Source organism: Daktulosphaira vitifoliae, unplaced genomic scaffold (genome assembly GCF_025091365.1).
Source record: "Daktulosphaira vitifoliae isolate Bord-2020 unplaced genomic scaffold, ASM2509136v1 Scaffold_4, whole genome shotgun sequence".
Taxonomy (NCBI): Eukaryota; Metazoa; Arthropoda; class Insecta; order Hemiptera; family Phylloxeridae; genus Daktulosphaira; species Daktulosphaira vitifoliae.
Genome location: NW_026099575.1, coordinates 16975882 through 16996377, shown reverse-complemented (window position 1 = coordinate 16996377; position 20496 = coordinate 16975882). Strand labels below are relative to the sequence as shown.

The window sequence follows — 20496 nt, the reverse complement described above, 5'->3', positions numbered from 1 at the left end:
GACAATCAAAATTAAACTGTTATTTGATCATTATAGAAGTTTTATTTATCAGTTAACTCATCAGCACCACGCTTACTTAAAACAAACTTGAAGATACTACTTTTCATAAACCGTATAGTGCACGCTTTAATGTAAAACATTTTTAATGATAATTATACAAGTGACATTTAAATATTCATACAATTTAATACATTACTGTTCAATAGTGTAACGAACCTGTTAATATTTTTAATCTGATAAAAAATGTATTTTATATGCACTTCATGATAAAATTCTGTTTTTTATTATTATATGCATGGACGATTAATTATAATTAGTATAAAAATATTAACAGAGTTTGTATAGCGCCTAGAATAAAAAATTATTACTCATTGAACAATAGTGAGAAAACCAGACCACAATAAGTAGTCAAGAATAAATTATACGAAGAAGAGAGTAGACAACCATTGTGACTGTCTGTTTATTTTTCTTTTTGTCTAGTCATTTTATGTAATGTTTCACCATACGGAGTGGTACTTGGTAATTAGTTTTTAAACAAAGTTCAAATGCGATCCTCAAAAAATAAAACTCGTTTGACTATTTGAAAATTAGTTTACATGGCAATATATTTTATTTTTATGCGTTAACTGCTTTTTTATTTAATCCGATACAAAATAACTAATATACGTGAATTTTATTAGTCGTATTTGTAATTAAGCATACTTATTTGGATGGATAATTTTCTTCGAGTTGAAATTATTATACACTGTAATTTTCGAACAAATATAATATACTTTACTTATTGTAAATTAATAAAAACATTTTTTTTGGTACAGTTACACGAACGTTAATTTAGGTTCTTTAATTCCGAGAAACATTTTAAGATCGAATATTTAACTCTGCAATTATGTCTAAAAAATAAAGTTTTATTTAAATATATTTATTAGTGTCCGTAACATAACATAAAGTATTTTGAACACGCCTATAACCACACATTTTTGAAGTCTACATGCATGTAAAGATTATTTCTTAATGAACGATCAGCTAATGTATCGGCGACGCATGTTTTTTACGTCATTCGAAATAGTATAGTACTACTTATTGATTAATACTTAGAAATCCATCACCCTTCTCGCGCAGTAAGGTCTTATTAACTATCTAATAGTGTTATATTAATTCATGTTAGTTGTACTGCTGTTACACGACTAATTATTGACCACAAGAAAAGTCCGATCTGTAGATACGGTTAAGTTTAATTGATACCTTCCAGTGAAGTATCGACGAATTTAAATGTCTTATAACGCCTTAGTGTTTTTTGTGGTGTGTATAGAATGATAACGATAAACGTGGCAATTGAAATGTCAAATTAACTGAAAGACTTGGTGTACTGTAATGCCTGTGCTACGATTGGTTTGGTTGGTACGATAGAAATCTTCTTTGGACCACGTGAATAATAACGTTTTATGTGATATGTATATCATATCGTATGTCCGGGAGGCTTCTCTCGTGATTTATTCACCGTACAAACCTTTAAATACAATGAACTACTAGACAATTAGCATAAATAATTATAACATGCTTATAAGACCAGTGTGCGGCTACTTTTATCCGGTTTTATTTTTTATTATGAAAATAATATTATCATCGTCACAGCTACCATTATCCCGTTGGCCCGATGTTGTAATTTGTGTTTTAGACCTCCTCCGCGCGAGTCCTCATCGTGACTTTTTTAAAAAACAACACTGTATTTGCAGGTTGGGTGGAGATCGTACGCACAGATAACCGACCCACGTGAAAACAAATCGATTATCTCGAATTTAATAATTATACTTGTGTAAAATAATAATCTAGTCGTCTAATAGTAAATTAAACACCGCAAGTTGTAACAATAAATTACTGTTTTGGAAAATAGTTCCGAAGAAAATATTTGTAATGAATCATGAAACATGAAGATATTTTAAAGGAGATATCAATTATGTTTAATTTGTTTCTATGAGTTGTTAAATTATTATTTCGACAAAAAATTCAGAATAAACTGATTTTAACATTTCAGTAAATGTGTAGAGCTTGTTAAAAACTTATCGTGAACTTCCTTTACGAACCGCTTTTTAATAACACTATTTTTTAGTAAATCTTATATATTTTTTACATTTCTACCAAAACAAGTTTCGACCACGTAATTTTATTATAAACATACCACAAATATAATTATTTACTGTTTACAACAAACGCGTTCAAAGTTTTTTGGTAATAACTGATACATCGTATAATTACACATCTATGATCGTACTGTTTTCTATTAGTTACACGTGAACAGATCGACTGTATGTTTATTATAATTTTATTTTTAATCAAATATAAATTAGTCATGATCTCAGATGGTACACTTTAATTGATAGGTACACGTCATATTTACCTGAAAACCCTGTTAGTTGCGTTCAAAATTTAAGTTTAAATCCTTTTTACTAGAATAATTGAAAAAAAATAATAGAAATTGAAATTGAATTTCCAGTGCTATTGTACAAAATGCAGACGTAGATCTTACAAAACTTATTAAAATAATACGACAATTTTATAATTGAATTGTTTTTTCTTATTTTTTAGACAAGTGTGTCGCAATTGCAGTTGTCCTCGAGACGACCACGACAGACCGACACCGTCTTTCCAGCAACGTACTCAACCACAACTACCGCAGATTGAGGCGACCACAATAATGTCGGCATCACCCGGCTTAAAGAAGGGTACTCCACCGCCACCGTTACCAACAGGTCCACCAGGTTACGAACAGGCACTCGGAGGATACGACAAGCTCTTGGGGGGAGGGAGTGGAGGAGGAAGTAGCTCCAGTAGTACCCTTGTTGGTCGCAAAGACCACGGCCACCATCACCATGGAATAGGAACGGCCAACGGTGATCCCCAACAAAGACACTCGCATTCCGATGACGATTCCGGATGTGCATTAGAAGAGTATACTTGGGTGCCAGCTGGTCTTAGACCCGAACAGGTTAGTAAAATTGTTTTGTTTATTGTTATTACACAAATAAAGGTAGGTCATTACATAAAATTCACAAAACTCCAATTTTGTATTATAAACATTTTTAAGTTATTTTGAATTCTCGCTAGTCTAACCTACTCGGGTGGATATTAGCCGAGAATATATAATGGAAATATTGGGAATTGTTAACTTTATAATTGTGTTTACTTGGTGTTTTGTGAAAACTATAACTACTGAAACAACAGTAATAACAATTATATAAGCTTTGGTATTCGACCGGTTGCCTGTTGATTATTTGAGCAACGCAGAAATAGCATACCATGTTCATAATAAATGTATTTTAAGGCACCCGACTCTTCCTTTAAGCTCCTTTCGAATACAAATTACGCTTAATAATATTGTCAACGATTGGTCAATAATTTTCATCCGGAAGTAAACAATTTTGATGAATCATGGAAACGGCACGAGCTAATTTAATCAGTTTTTATTTTAAAAAAATAATACTATAATTTGATTTGCTGAATTCCCAGTGCTGGTTATTTGTTTGTCCATAATTTTTCGTTGAACCAACTTAATTCGATAAAGACATTTTTTATTATTTTTTATTGTAGTAATAATTTACTTGTGTTATAAAATTATAAATTAACGATTTAAATTTTAAAATAAATCTACGCTGTTATGTTAAATCAAATAATTTTCATTTACGCCGCTGGTATTTTTATTTCTCAAATACCGAGTTTTCTTAAATCGATTTGTGACTAATTTCAGTAATATATTTTGTGATGTATCAAAAACCCTAAGGTGTAAAGGTTTCAAATTTTCTTTGTTTTGGTCATTATCAATGGTTCATTCCCGTTAATGATACCCGTAAACGCATTTTCATGTACTTCCTTTATACATTGGAGTGCCCGGATAGGATCGGTCGTTCTGTACAACCGTGACATTATACCATTTTGCTTACCAGTAAATTCGTTTAATTCTTCTAGATAGAAATTTTAACAAAACAAGCACGATTACCTATTTTTGCTTCGTTAGTTTCTCTAAATGTTTCCTCGGATTCATTATTATTATTATTATAACAAAGAAGTACCGCCAAGTTATTTCGAAAATGAAATCAGATAATTTTGCAAAATCTTCATGAACCTTAGTTTTATTATATTCCAATTCCCAAAGAACGCAAAAATAAATTTAATACTTACTTATATTAAAAAAAAAGACAATTCATCTAATGACAGATACATACCCGTTACTTTTACAATAAACTATTTCAATTTATCTTCAAAGACGATTTAATAATATCTATCGAAACTGAAATACTGAGTATCCATTGGAAATATAAGTATCAATAAATGGACATTATAATTATTTAAAACTGTATTGAATTCCGACGTTAGCGATACGACCACCCGGTATGATTATTGGTTCTATTAGAGAAATGACTTGAGGGATTGAATTTAAAAATTAAAATCACGTTTGTTTGCTCTAAACTATTTGAGGCGATTTAAATCAACGGCAAACTAGAATTAAAACATTCTGGCTAAATCATATGTTTATAATTCGATTTGTACCCGATATTTTTTATCAACTATTATTGAAACTAGTTTATATACCTAATAATTTTAGATTCTTTCAACTTAACTTGTTTACTAATAGGCCTAATTTAAGTGAAATTAAATTTAAGTCTAAATTAACATAATTTTATTTTTTAGAGAATTACATTATGCATTTGAATATTCAATAGATTACACAAATGTAGTATATAAAACAATTATTTTTTGAATAAAAGTTTGTAGCTTCAATATAAAAGAGTACACATTTTAACAACTCGTCTAATTTTTATGATAATTACTAAACTTATTTTATCCGTTTTGTGATAGTACTACAACATTTAATTTGGATTATAATCATTTGTTATACAAAATTGCGCCAAAGAGTGTATTTAAAATTATACAAATTTATAAACAAATATATTTATGTAAATACGAACGGTAGGTATTCATTAACGTATGACGTGCGTAAAAGGGAAAATATTATAATAAAACATTTTTTCCGTCTAAAAGCATAATAATTCATTCACTGTGGTATGTTTATTATATAGAGTTACTGAATAGCATCCGACGTACCACCACAATAGCCAACTTGTTTTTACTGTGAGCCCTTAAAATAATTCTCTCTTTTCAATCTTGTAAATGGTCACTGTCATCCTATGTAAATAATTTTTATTCCCAACTCTTGCAAGTACCTCTGGTTTCGTACAACACTTATTGCTTTGAAGTTGAATGAAATATACAATTATATGATGTCTGACTACTAAAGCATGGCCGCATGAGAAGTCTTCGGTAGTATATTTTTGTTTAATGTATCGTCCCTAGAGAAGTAATAGAAACGTTACAGAAAGAATGCTTGTAGTTTCTATACGCCGACTTCAACTAACCTAATTATCGATCGAATATGTTTAAAAAGTTCAAGCTAGTAGTAGATTCTTATAAGTAAAAGTTGTGTTGAATTTTTTTTATATTTATCTCGCACAGTGATAAAGTTAAAACATTGCAGTATCGGATGGTAAAATGTGCTCGAGCAATGAATATTAATTAGTTTAGATACAAGATGGAATGCGACTGTCTCCGGAAGTCGTGTAAATAACGAGATGTAATGGTATACATTGTATTTTAATAGGGCAAATAGAAAAACGCGTTCCATGTTACACAAAAGTCTTAATGAAGTTTCACTTAATCTCATTTGTGTTAGTATAAAGGCGTAATAAGTACAAGACAAGAACACGATAATAGCGTTGGTAAAATTATTACAACGAGTGTATACTTTATCGATGTATCCGTTCAATAATAATCATTTCCGTAGCAACGTAGGACGCCGTTAAGTTCAACAAGCAATACTCTTCTTATATGGACTATTGTACTTGTACTAAACGAGTGCTACATGGTAAAAACTATTGACCGCGATAACAGCTAATAACTGAAAAATACTTTCTTGAGCAGCGCCATTCGATATAAGCGTAGAATAATTTGCAGACCAATTCAGACCCATTACGATTAATGACAATTTAGTTCGGTGGACTTGGAGAAATAAATCATAAGGTCAACCCGCAGCTGTTCGATCTCAGTGAAATCGACAGCCGTTCCCCGTACGCTTTTCATTGACCTCAGTCCGTTTTCTTTGTGTTAAAATATTCGAATACTATTCTCGTAACGATATTAATGACTCGAAAACGCTTTAGGATGCTAATAATTTGGGTATACATACACATTGATCATTTCTTATGCGATGTTATACTATTCATCGCTTGGGATTGTATTGAATGCCAAACCTATTATGGACATAACTATTGTTATTACGATCTTTAATTATATATCACATTTCCATGTTACAGCATCATAGTGTCAAAAATGACGTACTTTAATTGACCATCGCGTACGATGTGACCAGTTTGTTCTGACCAACAGTCAACAATGAACGGGTTAACATCCTTTGGTTTTTCATATTGTGGTCATCTGCATTGTTTATTCGTAATGAATTGGAGATAGATTCAAATAGTATTATGAATTACTGATTGGATTTATTGCTGATGATGAGATTGTCTGACAAACTTTCCTCTCGAGTATGAATTGAATTCATATTTGAACATGCAATCAATTTTCCTCGGTTGAATTTCAGACTTTTTCAATTGGTTTTTTTTTAGAATAAGTCTTGTACAAATTGAACCCACCGTACATTAAAATACGAGTTGCACAATTGCTTTCTTCATCCTTCCTGAGTTTGCTCCTTCCATGAGCTTGAGTATCGCGTGACTCTTTTTTCCGTACCATCTTTCCATTCCAACAACATCCGTGCCTATATAGTTATAATAAGCCGTACCACAGGTGTTGTTACGTTCCACGTCATTCAGCACTGACATCGTTTCTCCTATAACTATTGTACATATTAAATAATATATTATGTTTTTGTATTAATACAGATTGCATTCATACACACGCCACATCGGCATAATATACTGTATTTTCCGACCTATAATGCGATCAGTCTCCGGTATTTATTTCGTTTTACTTAGAAATATTCTAACATTTTTTAGTTTTATACGAAGGTAAAGACCCAAACAGAGACGAACAGGCTCACGCTACCCAGCGGGCGAACCCCAAGAACCGCTCTATTAACATTAATCATGTCTGTAATTGCTCCGAAGAAAAACAAAATAAAAAAATGCCTCTTAGTCAACGTGTACGCCCATATGTATATGTATTGGAATATATGCAGCCACACAGACCAGCCCTAGGGCAAATTATGCTTTTTGTATACACTTAACTATATTATTACACCAACACATGTTATATTATTATTTTTACTCGTACACTACGAGTAAGTATTCTTAGTACGGGCACACCATACACATGTCGTGGTGTCTTCAGGTGGTTTTTATTTTAAACTTCAGGTTGGCTTTTGAAAATATTATAAATACTTATTAATGTAATTAGGCGCTGTACGGTCTATTTACTCGGGTACCTATTGAATGCTCATCGCTCTAATTTTTTTTAAATAAATAATTCACTAGTAAAAAACTACTATATCAGGAGATATCAAATACACGTTGGCCATTTTGTACAATTATTTTTTTTAATCAAAAATTACACTTATGTATATGTACACCACAAACCACAATGCATAATTTATGTCGTCGATATTAACCGCAGTATGTTCAAGAAGTCTCCTATACTCGTACCAACTCGACGTCTCACACATTTTTAATAACATTTTACCTAATCATTGTTTTGTTAGTTTTATAAATTGAGTCTTTGCCGTGGCCCGCACAGCGTGTGTGTTTCTCTGAGGAAATCTCTCGCCATCTAATTTTTCGGCCGTATCGAGTTCTTATTTACTATTTTTTTAAGTCATTATATTTCTGGAAACCATTATTTTTAATCAAGATACTGTTGTGGGTACTGATAAAGCACATAGCACACAACAGTCATTCGCAAGACAAGTAAGACTTGTCGTCCAGCGTACCTCTATCCAATTGTTTCCTACCGCTATGGATTGGCAGAACAGTATTAATAACACGTTCACACGCCGACATTGTATGCACTTGGCCGGTATGTCCATAAATTACAGTCCAACGATTCATCACATCAGTTTTGCCCATTGTTAACACACAATAATTTGTATCAATATCAAATAATTAGTGGATTTACTTTCCAAATTAAAAGATTTATTTCTCAGCTGTAGACCTTTAAGTGGCTATAACATAATTAATCGAAATGTTCATTATTTATTACCACTATTAGTCTCAATACGTCTGATACCCCAAAATCCAATCGTTAACTAATAAGGTTAAACATTCAAATAAGGATTTTTTTTTTTTATTACACAATTTCAACATAATAGTTGACTTTTAGCTTCGATGTTTTTAATTGTCGGTGTAAAAATGTATTGAACAATATCAACCAAACACATTTTTAAATAACTAACACACTTCGGTCAGCGAATAAAAACTTCTTCTTTACTGACCGTTTCAATTTCAGGCATCCTGAAACGTAATCCATCATGCGTTAAGCCATACTTCAAGTTAATTACCACAATCATTGTAGATACCTCGAGAAACCGTGACATAATATATTAACTTTTGTATTTACCGGTTAGTTTGCGTGCCGTTTATCGTCGCTTGGTGTCGAAGAATTACACTTCGCACAAATATTATGTGTTTACTGTGATTGCATGCAACTCCAGACGATACTAAAGCTCCCGCGGCTAAAAAAATGAAATACCGATGACCGCAGTCAATAAATTAATGAGAACTGATTATGTGATACTTCGTACAGCGTTTTCTTACGAAATAATTGCCATTAATTTTCATAAAACCACTAATTGGATATTTAATCTACTGATACCTCGGTTAGTCACTTAAACAGTGTATTTATTGACTAATTGCAGCTCTCCTAGTTGTTCCTAAAGCGAGCTATTTTTTACTTTTCTTAAATTAGGTAAATTTACATTCATTAATCGCATATAGATTATTTATAGCAATATTACATATTTAATGAATCATTTTTACATTTTATACTCTTATCGATATTATTTTACAAATACATTACTAATTAAAAACAGAAAGCAAGTAAATAATTTAAATACTTATCTTGTCAATATTGAGCAGTTTTTTTTCATTTTCTCCCGATCTAAACTTTACTAAAGTTAAAAAACGTACATACCAGTTCAGTGTCATTACCCTTAGATATCAAATAAGTAAACATATCATAGTCTCTCACTAATATTAATAATACAATAATCAATACGACAGGTTTACATAGTACGGATTCATTCAGTTCATGAACGTTCTCACGTTATCCAAACCGTAACATAATACTAAGTAAACATACTCGACTTAATATATTGTATCATATGAATAAAAACGTAACGAGCAATATTTAGAAGATTCGACGAGTTGGTGACTTTTTTAATAGAATCTGATATGACAAAAGATCAAACGTAATGTACTATTAAATAACAAATAAAAGCTCCAAAATGAAACTACCGTAATTTACTCCATTTAAAATTTTCCTCTAACATATCAAAATAAATTTAGCTCTAAATCAATACTATTCATTTTGTGTTATTATAACAATATTTCTACTCTATAAAAACTCTTGTCTTTTATCAAGTCTGTACAATCCATTCGGAAAACTAGCATGATAAACTATAAGTCCATTACGCTTACATAGCTCTAAATATTGTTTTTTAACGTTATGTTCAATAGCACCTACGTTCGTTTTCATGTACATTGATTCAAGTGTATAGTTTTATGCTTTCCACACATGTAATATATTTTTTACTTTATTTTTTCAGGTACACCTCTATTTTGCGGGCGTGCCAGAAGACAAGGTACCATACCTGAACTCTGCGGGTGAGCGGTATCGGGTGAGGCAACTTCTGCAACAGTTACCGCCACATGACAACGAAGTACGGTATTGTCGAGGTTTGTCGGATGAAGAGCGAAAGGAACTTAAGTTATTCAGTGCGCAGAGGAAACGAGACGCTCTGGGTCGAGGAACTGCCAAGCAGCTGGTCGCATCGGTTCCATGTCAAAACGTAAGCTTTTTGATTGAGTAATTTCAATCAAACGTTGGAATTACTCGACACGTGCACAAAGTTTACAATTTTTGATATATAATGAAATGAACTCAGTCCAGGTGGACTAATCTATATAATAAATCTCTTATTTCTAATTAAAGCTCATCTTTCTCTACCTTTTCTACGGATAAAATTGATTATATGCCGTGTAAAATGTATTCACGTTATAACCTAACGGCTACCATATGTGTACAAAGAGAGTGTTGTATAATATTAGTGTGATGCAACAACGCTGCCGGTAAATTCAATATGAAAACTGAAATATATTACAGGTGCGACGAATAATAACGTCTGGGAAAATTTGTCATAATGGTTTGGCATTTGCATGAGGGTGAAAAAAACTTATTACCTGTCGTCCTTATTTTTCTTTGGTAACCGTGCAAGCTATCATTTCTTACGTGCGAGACAGAATACAACGCGTTTATTCATTACCGTAGATTTGATAACAGCCATAGATTATTATAATGTTTGTGTTAAGGTTATGATGATTTCTATGTTATTAATAGTCTACTTATTCGGTGTAAACTAAAAAGAATACATAAAAGGTAGTCAAAGATTAAGGAACACCAGTGTCTGACCACTATACTTTCTTTTGCATTATTATTTAAATCTACGTTCTAAATAAATATAACAATATGACTAGATTTAATTCTTTACATGGTACAAACAACAACAAGAATAACAACTGAATTTCAATTTCTTTAAAAAATACTTGACCATCTTTTTAAACAAAAATTAAAATTAATTCTAACCAGACTTCTGGTCATTTTAAATTATACTATCTATAATTCTCTGTCTCAATCGCCTTAATTTCTTCAAAAAGGATTTTAAAATTAAATTATAGTGCTCTCATTTTGTCAAAATCGATCGGAATATACCATTTTTTTTGTTGAATAATGATCATAACTATTTGATAAGGGTAGATAATCTCGTGTAAACGTATACATCACCTATAAAAAGTCCAAAAACCGCCAAAATTTTCAATCACGGAAATCTGTATTTCCCCATCACACGCGTTAACGTGTCAGACGATAATGATCGAATCCATTAGTTTAGAAAATCCACAATAAACGTGGTAAAAAATACATCATCCCTCATCACCAAAACTTCATTGTCTCTCGCCTCATTTGTTGCCATTAAATCTATAAAAGGCTGATACACGCACACGCATAAATCTTCGTCTATTCTAAAACAGACAATCTGTCATAGTTGCAGTTATCCCAGGAGCCCTAATCGTTTACCACAGTGTATTTCAAACTAAAATAAAAATCAAAAGGATCATCGTTTCTTGTCAGACGTTCTTCAATTAATTGCTTTTTGTAATTTTTTTTTCGGTCTTTGGAAAATAAGACATTTTTGAACATAATTGACAGTGTCAGCGGGTGGGGAGAATACAACAAGTGTTAACGAATGTATTTCGATCAATTTTCTAGAACTGTTCAAATAAAAAAACTTAAAAGAAGATAAATTCAAAGGAAAAATATTGCGAATGCAGCGTTTTAGTAACATCATCAACAAGTTCATGATTTGTTTGCGTCAAAAAAACAAAGAGAAGAAATACATCTTCCAGCGACTGGATTGTAATTTTTGTACTAGCTCATTAATCTCGACGGGTTATCTGCGCAAAAAAGATGTGTAAGTTGATAAATGACCGTTATCTCTCAACATTACTTGGCCGTGCCAAAGGATTTATTACCGCGAGCATTTAAACGGACCCGTTTAACTAGAGTGAAAAGTGTAACCGCTTTACTGTTCTTTCGCTGTGTTAAAAGTCATTTCTCCAGCACATTTACAAAAGGACGTCGTTTTGGCAAATCACATGTGCGGCTAAAATAAGGCGTCTAAGCCTAAGAGGGTGTTGCATGGCAATTACTGTATAGCAACAAGGACCGCCAGCAGGTTTAAAGTGTTTTTAACGTGATTTATAGCGGAAAATAAGGTAAACCTGAAAGTAAGAGAGGAATATGAGCGAAAAATCATTGCCTCCCTATGCGGTGGGACTGAGTTATTATTTGGCGACGAACAATAGGAAATAATGATGGCGACTATAGTGACGACTAATGCTGCTCTACGTGTTGTGCTTTCCCGAATCTTCTGATAAGGGGAAGCTCTTGTAGCATACCGTTAAATCCGACTTAAACCTAAAACGTTTTTTCCTTTTAGGGAAACAACGATCAATAGTTTTATCTTGTCGATTTCCGAAAGCATTATGGTACATTGGCTATTAAGGAGGATAATCCTATCTGATTAAGTCCTCTAAACAAACACCTTATTGCTAGATAAAATAAGAAAACTTTTTTAAATGTCAAAATGAAACAAAATAATGTGCTTCATTTCTTTTTCTCTAGTAACATACATTAAATTTATGTTACTAAAAAATGTTTTAATATAAATTATAATGTAATTCATTGGATAAATTACGTTCATTGAATAACATAAAGGGACTTGCAATACATGGGTAGTCATATTATGTAGTTTATATATGGATCAAATAATAGCTTGAAACCTAAAGCTCTAACGTTCTATTAAAAAAGCTATTTCGGATAAGATTTATTTTACTAAAAGATAACTGCTCTCATAAAATTTGCTTTAAAAGTCATAAAACGCTAACACGTGCAATTGACAAAATAATGATTTATGTCATGTGATTTTATTTTGTTAAAATTTATTATTATTAGACAAAGAAAGTAAATCATTTTACATCTATTTTATGTCAATTTTATGCTAGTTTGGTTGTTATGAAAAAGTTAAATATTTTGGTCTTCAATTTTTTTAAGGCCGCATTTATTATCATTAAACTTCTAAATAATATAAGTTATAGTTAGTTAGCTTGTTTAAAATTCTCTTAACAATAAATACACATATGAAAATACTTCTAGATTTAAAAATAAAAAAACTGTTTTAAAAATCATTATACAATAATCTTGTCAATTAATTTCATTTATTTTAAATTTGTGATTTTCACAAGAAAAAGTAAGAAATAGAATCAATTGGAATGGAAAGCAATCCAGATAAGTTGTTCCAATGACCAGATCGAATACTCATTACTCTATTAATTATTGACTACGAGATCAATTATCAATTAATAACATGTATTTCAAAACTAGCTTCTGCAATAACACCTGATAAATACTTTTTTTAATGAGATCGTGATTAAAAATTTCATTATTGTCAATTTTTTTTAGAGTTAATGAATTATATCTACATCAAACAAATGAAAAGTTATTATAAAATTATAAATATTTAAATTTAACTTCAAACGTTTTATATAATTAATTTCATAAAGATAAATTTATAACAATTATAAATAATTAGTAAACATAATCACCCAAAGTAAACAAAAACCATTAAACTAAATGAGTTCCTAAATTTTATTTGAACGTTTTACCTTAACAGTTTCTCTGAGTGAATATATACGTTCCGGTAAACTTTTGATGGCTATTATGTAATGCAATGAGTTGTTGTTTCAATTGAATAGAATTCACAGAACAATTATCGTAAACTGTTTCCTTTGAGTTAGACCGATTTGAAACAAAATACGACCAGCACTTTTGCTATTGTTTCATTAAGATTTGTAGTCTTGATTTTTTTTTATGTAGTTACAATATTTTGTCTCCATTTAATGAACTTTAATCATTTATTCATGCGAACTAATGCCGTATCGATTAGAAGTAAAACTAAAGCCCATAAAAATAACTTCCCGTTGAAATGTTAACGAGTGGCTAATTTTATATAGTCGTTATTTTTTTATGATACTTGTTATCAAAATCATCCTTTTAAATTTATAAAAAATTAAAGTAATAAAACTTCAATTTCCATTCCATAAAAATACACCTGATTTTATTGATAAAATCACCATTAAAATATTTTTTATCTAATTCGGTAGGTATTTTCCTCTTATTAAATACTTTAAAACATTTACTTAATTATTTAAATCCTATCGAACTCGTAAAAGTTAGCAATACTTTTTTGGATTATCGTTTGTTTTTACATAAAAAACGATTTTATTGTTTTAACCAAACATTATTTTCATATTTTGTCATCATAGCTAAATGCAAATTTGATTTTTATATAAATATAAAACAGAATTATTTTAAGAGAAATCGGCATTCAAACAATTTTAATATATTCAAAACATTTTCCCTGCTTTCGTTTGTAAGCAAACTATTTAAATTTTAATCAATTTAAATAATTCTCACTTTAATTATATATGTACTACAATTTATTTTATGAATTACATAAATTTGGGAAAATTTTACAATACTCGACTATTCTTGAAAGTTTTTATACATTTATTGGTAGACAATAAATGAAATATTTATAATACATTACTGGAAATTAACGTTACTTATTTTGACTTATAAAACTGAAATCAATATTTTTAATCTTAGTTGAAAAATATACATATGATTACACTAACGGTACAGTTAAAGAAACAAAACTTGCTAGTGACTCAATTTCGCAAAGTTGTTGTTCTTTGAAATAAACAGTTCTATTATTGTGATTCTTTTGGAAACATTGTCAATATACAATTCTTTTGAAGTATCTAAACTTCATTTCTTAGACCTCGCGAATTCCAATACACCAGTTTGTATAACTATTGTAAAAGTAAATTATCAAAGTTTTTCTGGAAATGCGTGCTTAAACTTACTAAAGTTATTTTTTTCACCACGCCGCCTACAATCTACCTGTGTACTGAACTCAATACTGTGCAGTATTTTCCGAGTTTTCTTAACTTAGCTTTTTTGTATGACAGTTTTATATTCGCATCTATCGGTGGAAATAGATAACATTTTTACGTTACATATTTATATATAACTTCGCTATTTTCAACGATTAAAGCCGTCGAACTAGAATGACTACTTTTGGACAACAATAGTTGCACGTGTGTTGCTTACTACATTTTGAAACGGCGATTTTCCCGAGGTGCTTTGGATTCGGAAGTTAGTTCCCCTTAACCTGTCGGTTACAATAGTAATATTGCATAATTTTCGACTTTGGATCTATTTGTACACAACCGACATCGATTGTCACCTGATTTCACAACTTGCGGGCTCGTATAAAGTCCTCTTAGATTGTGTAAACATTTAGTGGAATATACTCGTATACATATATTTCAATAAAAGCGAAACTCATGTTTATTCAGTGTCAACAATTCGTTGAATTTTACATCACATAAAATCGAGTCACTCAAGTCTTTAAATCAACAAATCCCAATAATAAAACTCTAACCCATATAACAAAACCACATACACATATCAGCTGTTTTAGCAACGACCCAGACAAGGAATTCTTAGTTATTTACTTTCAAAAGTGTAACTATTAGATACAACTAAAAAGTGTATTAGTGTAACTTAACATGGTTTTACCCTATTAGTACTAACGTCGTATGAAATACCAAAACAAAAATCAAATTTAAAAAATAGTAAAAGTGACAACAGTATAGATTATGAGCTGAGTGGCAGTGAAACAACGATCAAAGATTATTTTAATTTGTGCAAGTAACCCACTCACCGATTTGATTCCCAGAATTATTATAGTCAGTTCCACCAACCAACAGGGCCTTTCCAAAAATATGGGAGTATAAAAAATGTATTTTTGCTAATCAAATAAATTTTTTTTAATAATTATTTTTAGTAGCATACTCTTATATTAAAAAATTACCGACTAAAACAATTAAATTTTGCCAAATGTGTGTGTGACACACCTACACCCTCCTATCGAGACGGCATTGCTAACCAATGAGATTATTTTATTAACCTGTCTGCAACAAGGTTATACAAATTGCAGCATTACAGTAACTATGCTTATTTGAACTAATACTTAAATATCAACTATTCTAACTTAATTAATTAGCCACAAGTGATCAATTTTTATTATATAATTAATTTTTAATTTTTATCTTTTCTCGCATACTTCGAAAATGGTAATAATCATTTCAAATGTATACAATTTTATCGAATAGATCTATCGAAGTGAATTCATTCGGCTTTAATCTTATTAAATTGTCTAGTTTTTTGTTATTTTGAAATTGGTTTTATACGTTACATCTAATTATTTTATTTTTATTGCAGTGTCAAGAAACCTTACAGCCCGGCGATATGGCAGTAACAGCTAGTCGTATCGGATCCGGAGCTGCTTGGCATCCAGCGTGTTTTGCCTGTCGCGTGTGCAAAGAAATTTTGGTTGATCTAATATACTTCTGCAAAGACAATTATATTTACTGCGGTAGGCATCACGCGGAGACACTTAAACCAAGATGCTCGGCTTGCGATGAGGTAACTTGAATGAAACGGTTATTATTCTTAGTACTGCATTAGTATAAAATAATAAATAATCTTGTTTTAGATGAAACTATTCGATTATATAGCTAACAAATGTTTTTGTAGTACATTTGTATTAATTTTTATGTCAGTTTAATCTGATGGCCAATTAAACAACTATTTCAGCAAACTGTGATATCTATTAATCTTCTTTTAAAACTAGCACGTTAACCCTAAAGGCATGAATATTTTTTGTCCCATAGATTATCTTGGCTGATGAATGTACGGAAGCTGAAGGTCGTGCGTGGCACATGAAGCATTTCGCATGTCTCGAATGTGACAAGCAACTGGGAGGTCAGAGGTACATCATGAGAGACGGTCGTCCGTATTGCCTTCAATGTTTCGATGGACTGTTTGCCGAATATTGTGACTCTTGTGGAGATCCTATCAGCGTCGACCATGGTAAGACATGTGTCATGCATAACTTAATTCTATATACTCTTTTAGAAGTACGAATAAATTGGATTAAAGACACGAAAGATTATCTATTTAAACAAATGAATTGCATTTAAATACTCGTTTTCAATATCGGGAAATTCACGTCTCATAAGATTTTCTTCGTGAGAATTCTCAACTTGTTTTCTATGCGTCTGGAGTAGCATTAAGTATAAGATTAGTACCAATACTCAATAGTGAAGTGAACTAGAACATTTCAATAAACTCTTAGTAATATTCATGCATTTTTACTGGAGACCATCAATATCGAAAATATTCTACAGAACTTGTAAAAAAACATGATATTACGTGCACATTATTAACATTATTAAACGTCATAAAACTTATTTATGACAATGTAATTATGAAATGTAAATAATCGTTTAGTAAACATGATTCGTGTTATCAATGTATAAATTATGTTAGGAACACCAGTTAATCCATATAATATCGGCTTCAAGATTCAGCTAAAGAATTAACCTAGATTTCAATTTAAAAAAATTAACAAACAAGTACAACAGCGATTATTTTATGTATGAAAATTACAAGGTCCTCTTATTTAGAAACCAGAAATGTTAAAAACTATTATGATCATAACAATTATTTCAGTAGAGTTTAGCAGAGTGTCGATACTATTAACTATTAAAATAAAAACTAGCAATTACCATTTGACCACATCCTCCGGTCATAATATCCGGTCAACTTATTAGTTATATAAACTTAACTTGTTATAACACTATTAATAATTATAGCAATCAAAATCGTGTAGAAGAACATAATAAACAAACTATCGTTTTTTTAGAAAGTCTCAAGTATGAAAATATTATTGTAGACACTAAACGTGGTAGACTAATAAAAAATAATTTCATGAAGTTATGCCGTACTATGTCTTTTTTAATAAATAATCTAGAATATTATGATTGTCATTTCAGGGCAAAGAATTTAACTGTCTTTTTTTTTTACATAAGTTGATTAAAAATATTAAATAAATAATAATTAAACATTTAGTGTTTTATTTTTCATTAAATATTATTTCATAGGAATTCCTCTATTTTATTTCTAAATAACTTAACCAAAAAAAAAAATTAAATTAAATTAACTGATATAACCTAAAGTTGTTTTCTCCGCGTAAACATTTACAATTAGTAGTTTATAATATGATAATAACGAGGAAAAAACAAATATTTTATTGAGATTCCACTGCTATTACTTTAAGCTTACAATATTATTTTCAGTTTATGTTTAAATATTATTAAGTTGTATTGAAATTATTTTCATTCATATTCGTAAATAATTTTATTATTTAAAATCTTTAAATTAAAAATATTTATATTTTATAATATAATATTGTGAATTGTGTGGAACTATGTTACCATCGACTCTCGAATCGGTATCAGTATGTGTTGAGACCTGATGATAATAACATAATAGTGTTCGAAAAGTCGTTTCTAGTTAATATATTACTTTAATTTTTAAAGTAAAATATCATTGATGTGTTTTTTATTTTCAAATGTTTCATTATTCTTGTGATTAATAAAAATTTTTCTTGCAGGACAAATGAGTCATGAAGGTCAACACTGGCATGCTACGGAACAGTGTTTTTGCTGTCATACGTGCAGGTGTTCATTATTGGGTCGTCCATTCTTGCCACGCAGAGGCGCCATCTATTGCTCTATAGTCTGCAGTAAAGGCGAACCGCCGACGGCCACGACGCCTCCTTCAGACGGAGGTAGTACGCTGGGACTGGCGTCTCAACAACCCGAGTCGGAAGCTGCTGCCGCGGCCGATGTGGCCGCGGCGGCTGCAGCTGCAGCTCCCACACAACATCAACAACCAGCCGCAGTTGAACCCGACTCACCAACTGCCATCAGAAGGACACACGACGCGTAGGTTTATTTTTTAATTTTATTACTCGAACATAAAATACGACCGATTGTACTATTGACGATAAATTTCTAATTCGTAAACGTCAACCAAAGTTTATTCCCACACGTTTTAGACCATAAAAAATATCAAGCACAATAAAAAATGCTTTGAGTCAGTTATTAAAAACTACTGACCGACTTTAATACTGTGTCTTAATTTCTACGATTACTCAGAACTTTAAATAAATTTCTCGTTTAGTCAATTATCATCCGGTTTCTAAAATCTGATATTTTCGTTTTAATACAAATATAAGTAACAATCAATTTCTCAAATACCGCCCTTTTTTGTTCGATTAGCTATTATTTTCATTATTTTTAAATAGTCGGATTTCTTTTCACAATTTTTTTTTTTTTTACAGTTCACCTACACCATTACATCAACTTAATGCAACCTCTTCGATGGGACTAAATCGATTACCGAAGAGGGACGCCGAAACATTTCACTCGACGTCTCTTTCTTGTGGAAAAACAGCGTCCCCCTCACCTTCTCCAATTCATAAACAATGCCGACAACGAACGCCTGATCAAACCTTAGCGCTCTGTCAAAATGCAGCCAATGGCGGCGCTGTCCGGCCAACCGATTTAGACGTGCAGCTACGACAAACACATCGCAATAGGCGACGGTGCAACGATGTCGTACAGGTGCAGTCCAGAAGTGTTTTGACAGTGGTCAACGATCGTCGTCGCTTCTCGACCGATGACGATGACGATAATCGAGACGTGGGAAATGACGAACCCGATGTTGGACGTCGGCTGGACGACACGCTGTACGGACTACAGCAACTGCTGAGTAACGGAAAATTACCGCAGCGATTTATCGAAAAGCTCATCACCGACGAAGAAATTACAGACAGACTCCTCACCGAATTCGAAAAGTTGACGGCTGGTGAAAAAACGTTCTCCTCGCCTTCTTGGCGGCCAAAAGCCGACTCTTCGTTAGAACCGCCACCGCCAATGGCGGTAATGGAGCAATCGACTCCCGAACTGATGGCGTCGCCTGGGAGACGGAGCGTTCGGTTTGACGCGGCTACTGCTTCTTCGTCTGAGAAAAGTCGTCCCGATCGCCGCCGAAACGGACGCAGGAGACGGCGTCCACCTCCGCCTCCCCCGCTTCATTCCGACGACGACGACATTCGTCCGTCCAGCAGCAATCGCTTAGCCGACGATGACGATTCGCACAGTTGCTGTTCCACCTGTTCCTCGAGTTCCGGCAGTGAACTGGACGATTTGTCCATTTATCGATTGCCTCCGAAAAAGGCTTCCGGATCAGGCAATAGCGGAGCGGCCAGGATATCGTACGTGGTGCCAAACGATGCCATTGCTTACGCCAAACAACAAGCCAACGCTTACGGTACTACCAATTGTAAAAAACCTAACGGCAGTATTGGCGCACAAACAAACGGACAACCGGCGGATGATAAAAATTGTAGTATACAGTGAAATTAGCTTCGTATCAGTTATATGTACACTCGTGTAGCTGTTAAAACAAACAGTATTTGTAATATAACGTTTTTACATTTATAAATGTATATTTTTATGTAAAAATAGTTGAATAGTTGTCAAACATTTTTATATGTAGTAAGAATTGTGGTCTTCCAAGATAGATTCGTAATACGTTTAGTGTGTTATTAATTACTGTACTTGCCAAATTTTGTTTTATTTTTATTTATTTTTTTCATGTTATTAAATACAGAAATTATTAATC

General features: G+C 31.8%; 1 protein-coding gene across 5 annotated transcripts in view; it reads left to right on the top strand.

Moving 5' to 3' along the window:
* LOC126905848 (protein prickle-like) overlaps positions 1–20496 on the top strand; it is a 152569-nt gene extending 132073 nt beyond the window's left edge. For all 5 annotated transcript variants that reach the window (XM_050685955.1, XM_050685957.1, XM_050685958.1 and 2 more), the window contains 6 exons: positions 2584–2983; positions 9824–10066; positions 16183–16386; positions 16635–16833; positions 18419–18752; positions 19151–20496. In XM_050685955.1, coding sequence (XP_050541912.1) covers positions 2584–2983; positions 9824–10066; positions 16183–16386; positions 16635–16833; positions 18419–18752; positions 19151–20231 — 2461 coding nt within the window. In that variant the 3' untranslated portion in view covers positions 20232–20496. The remainder of the gene's footprint in view (positions 1–2583; positions 2984–9823; positions 10067–16182; positions 16387–16634; positions 16834–18418; positions 18753–19150) is intronic.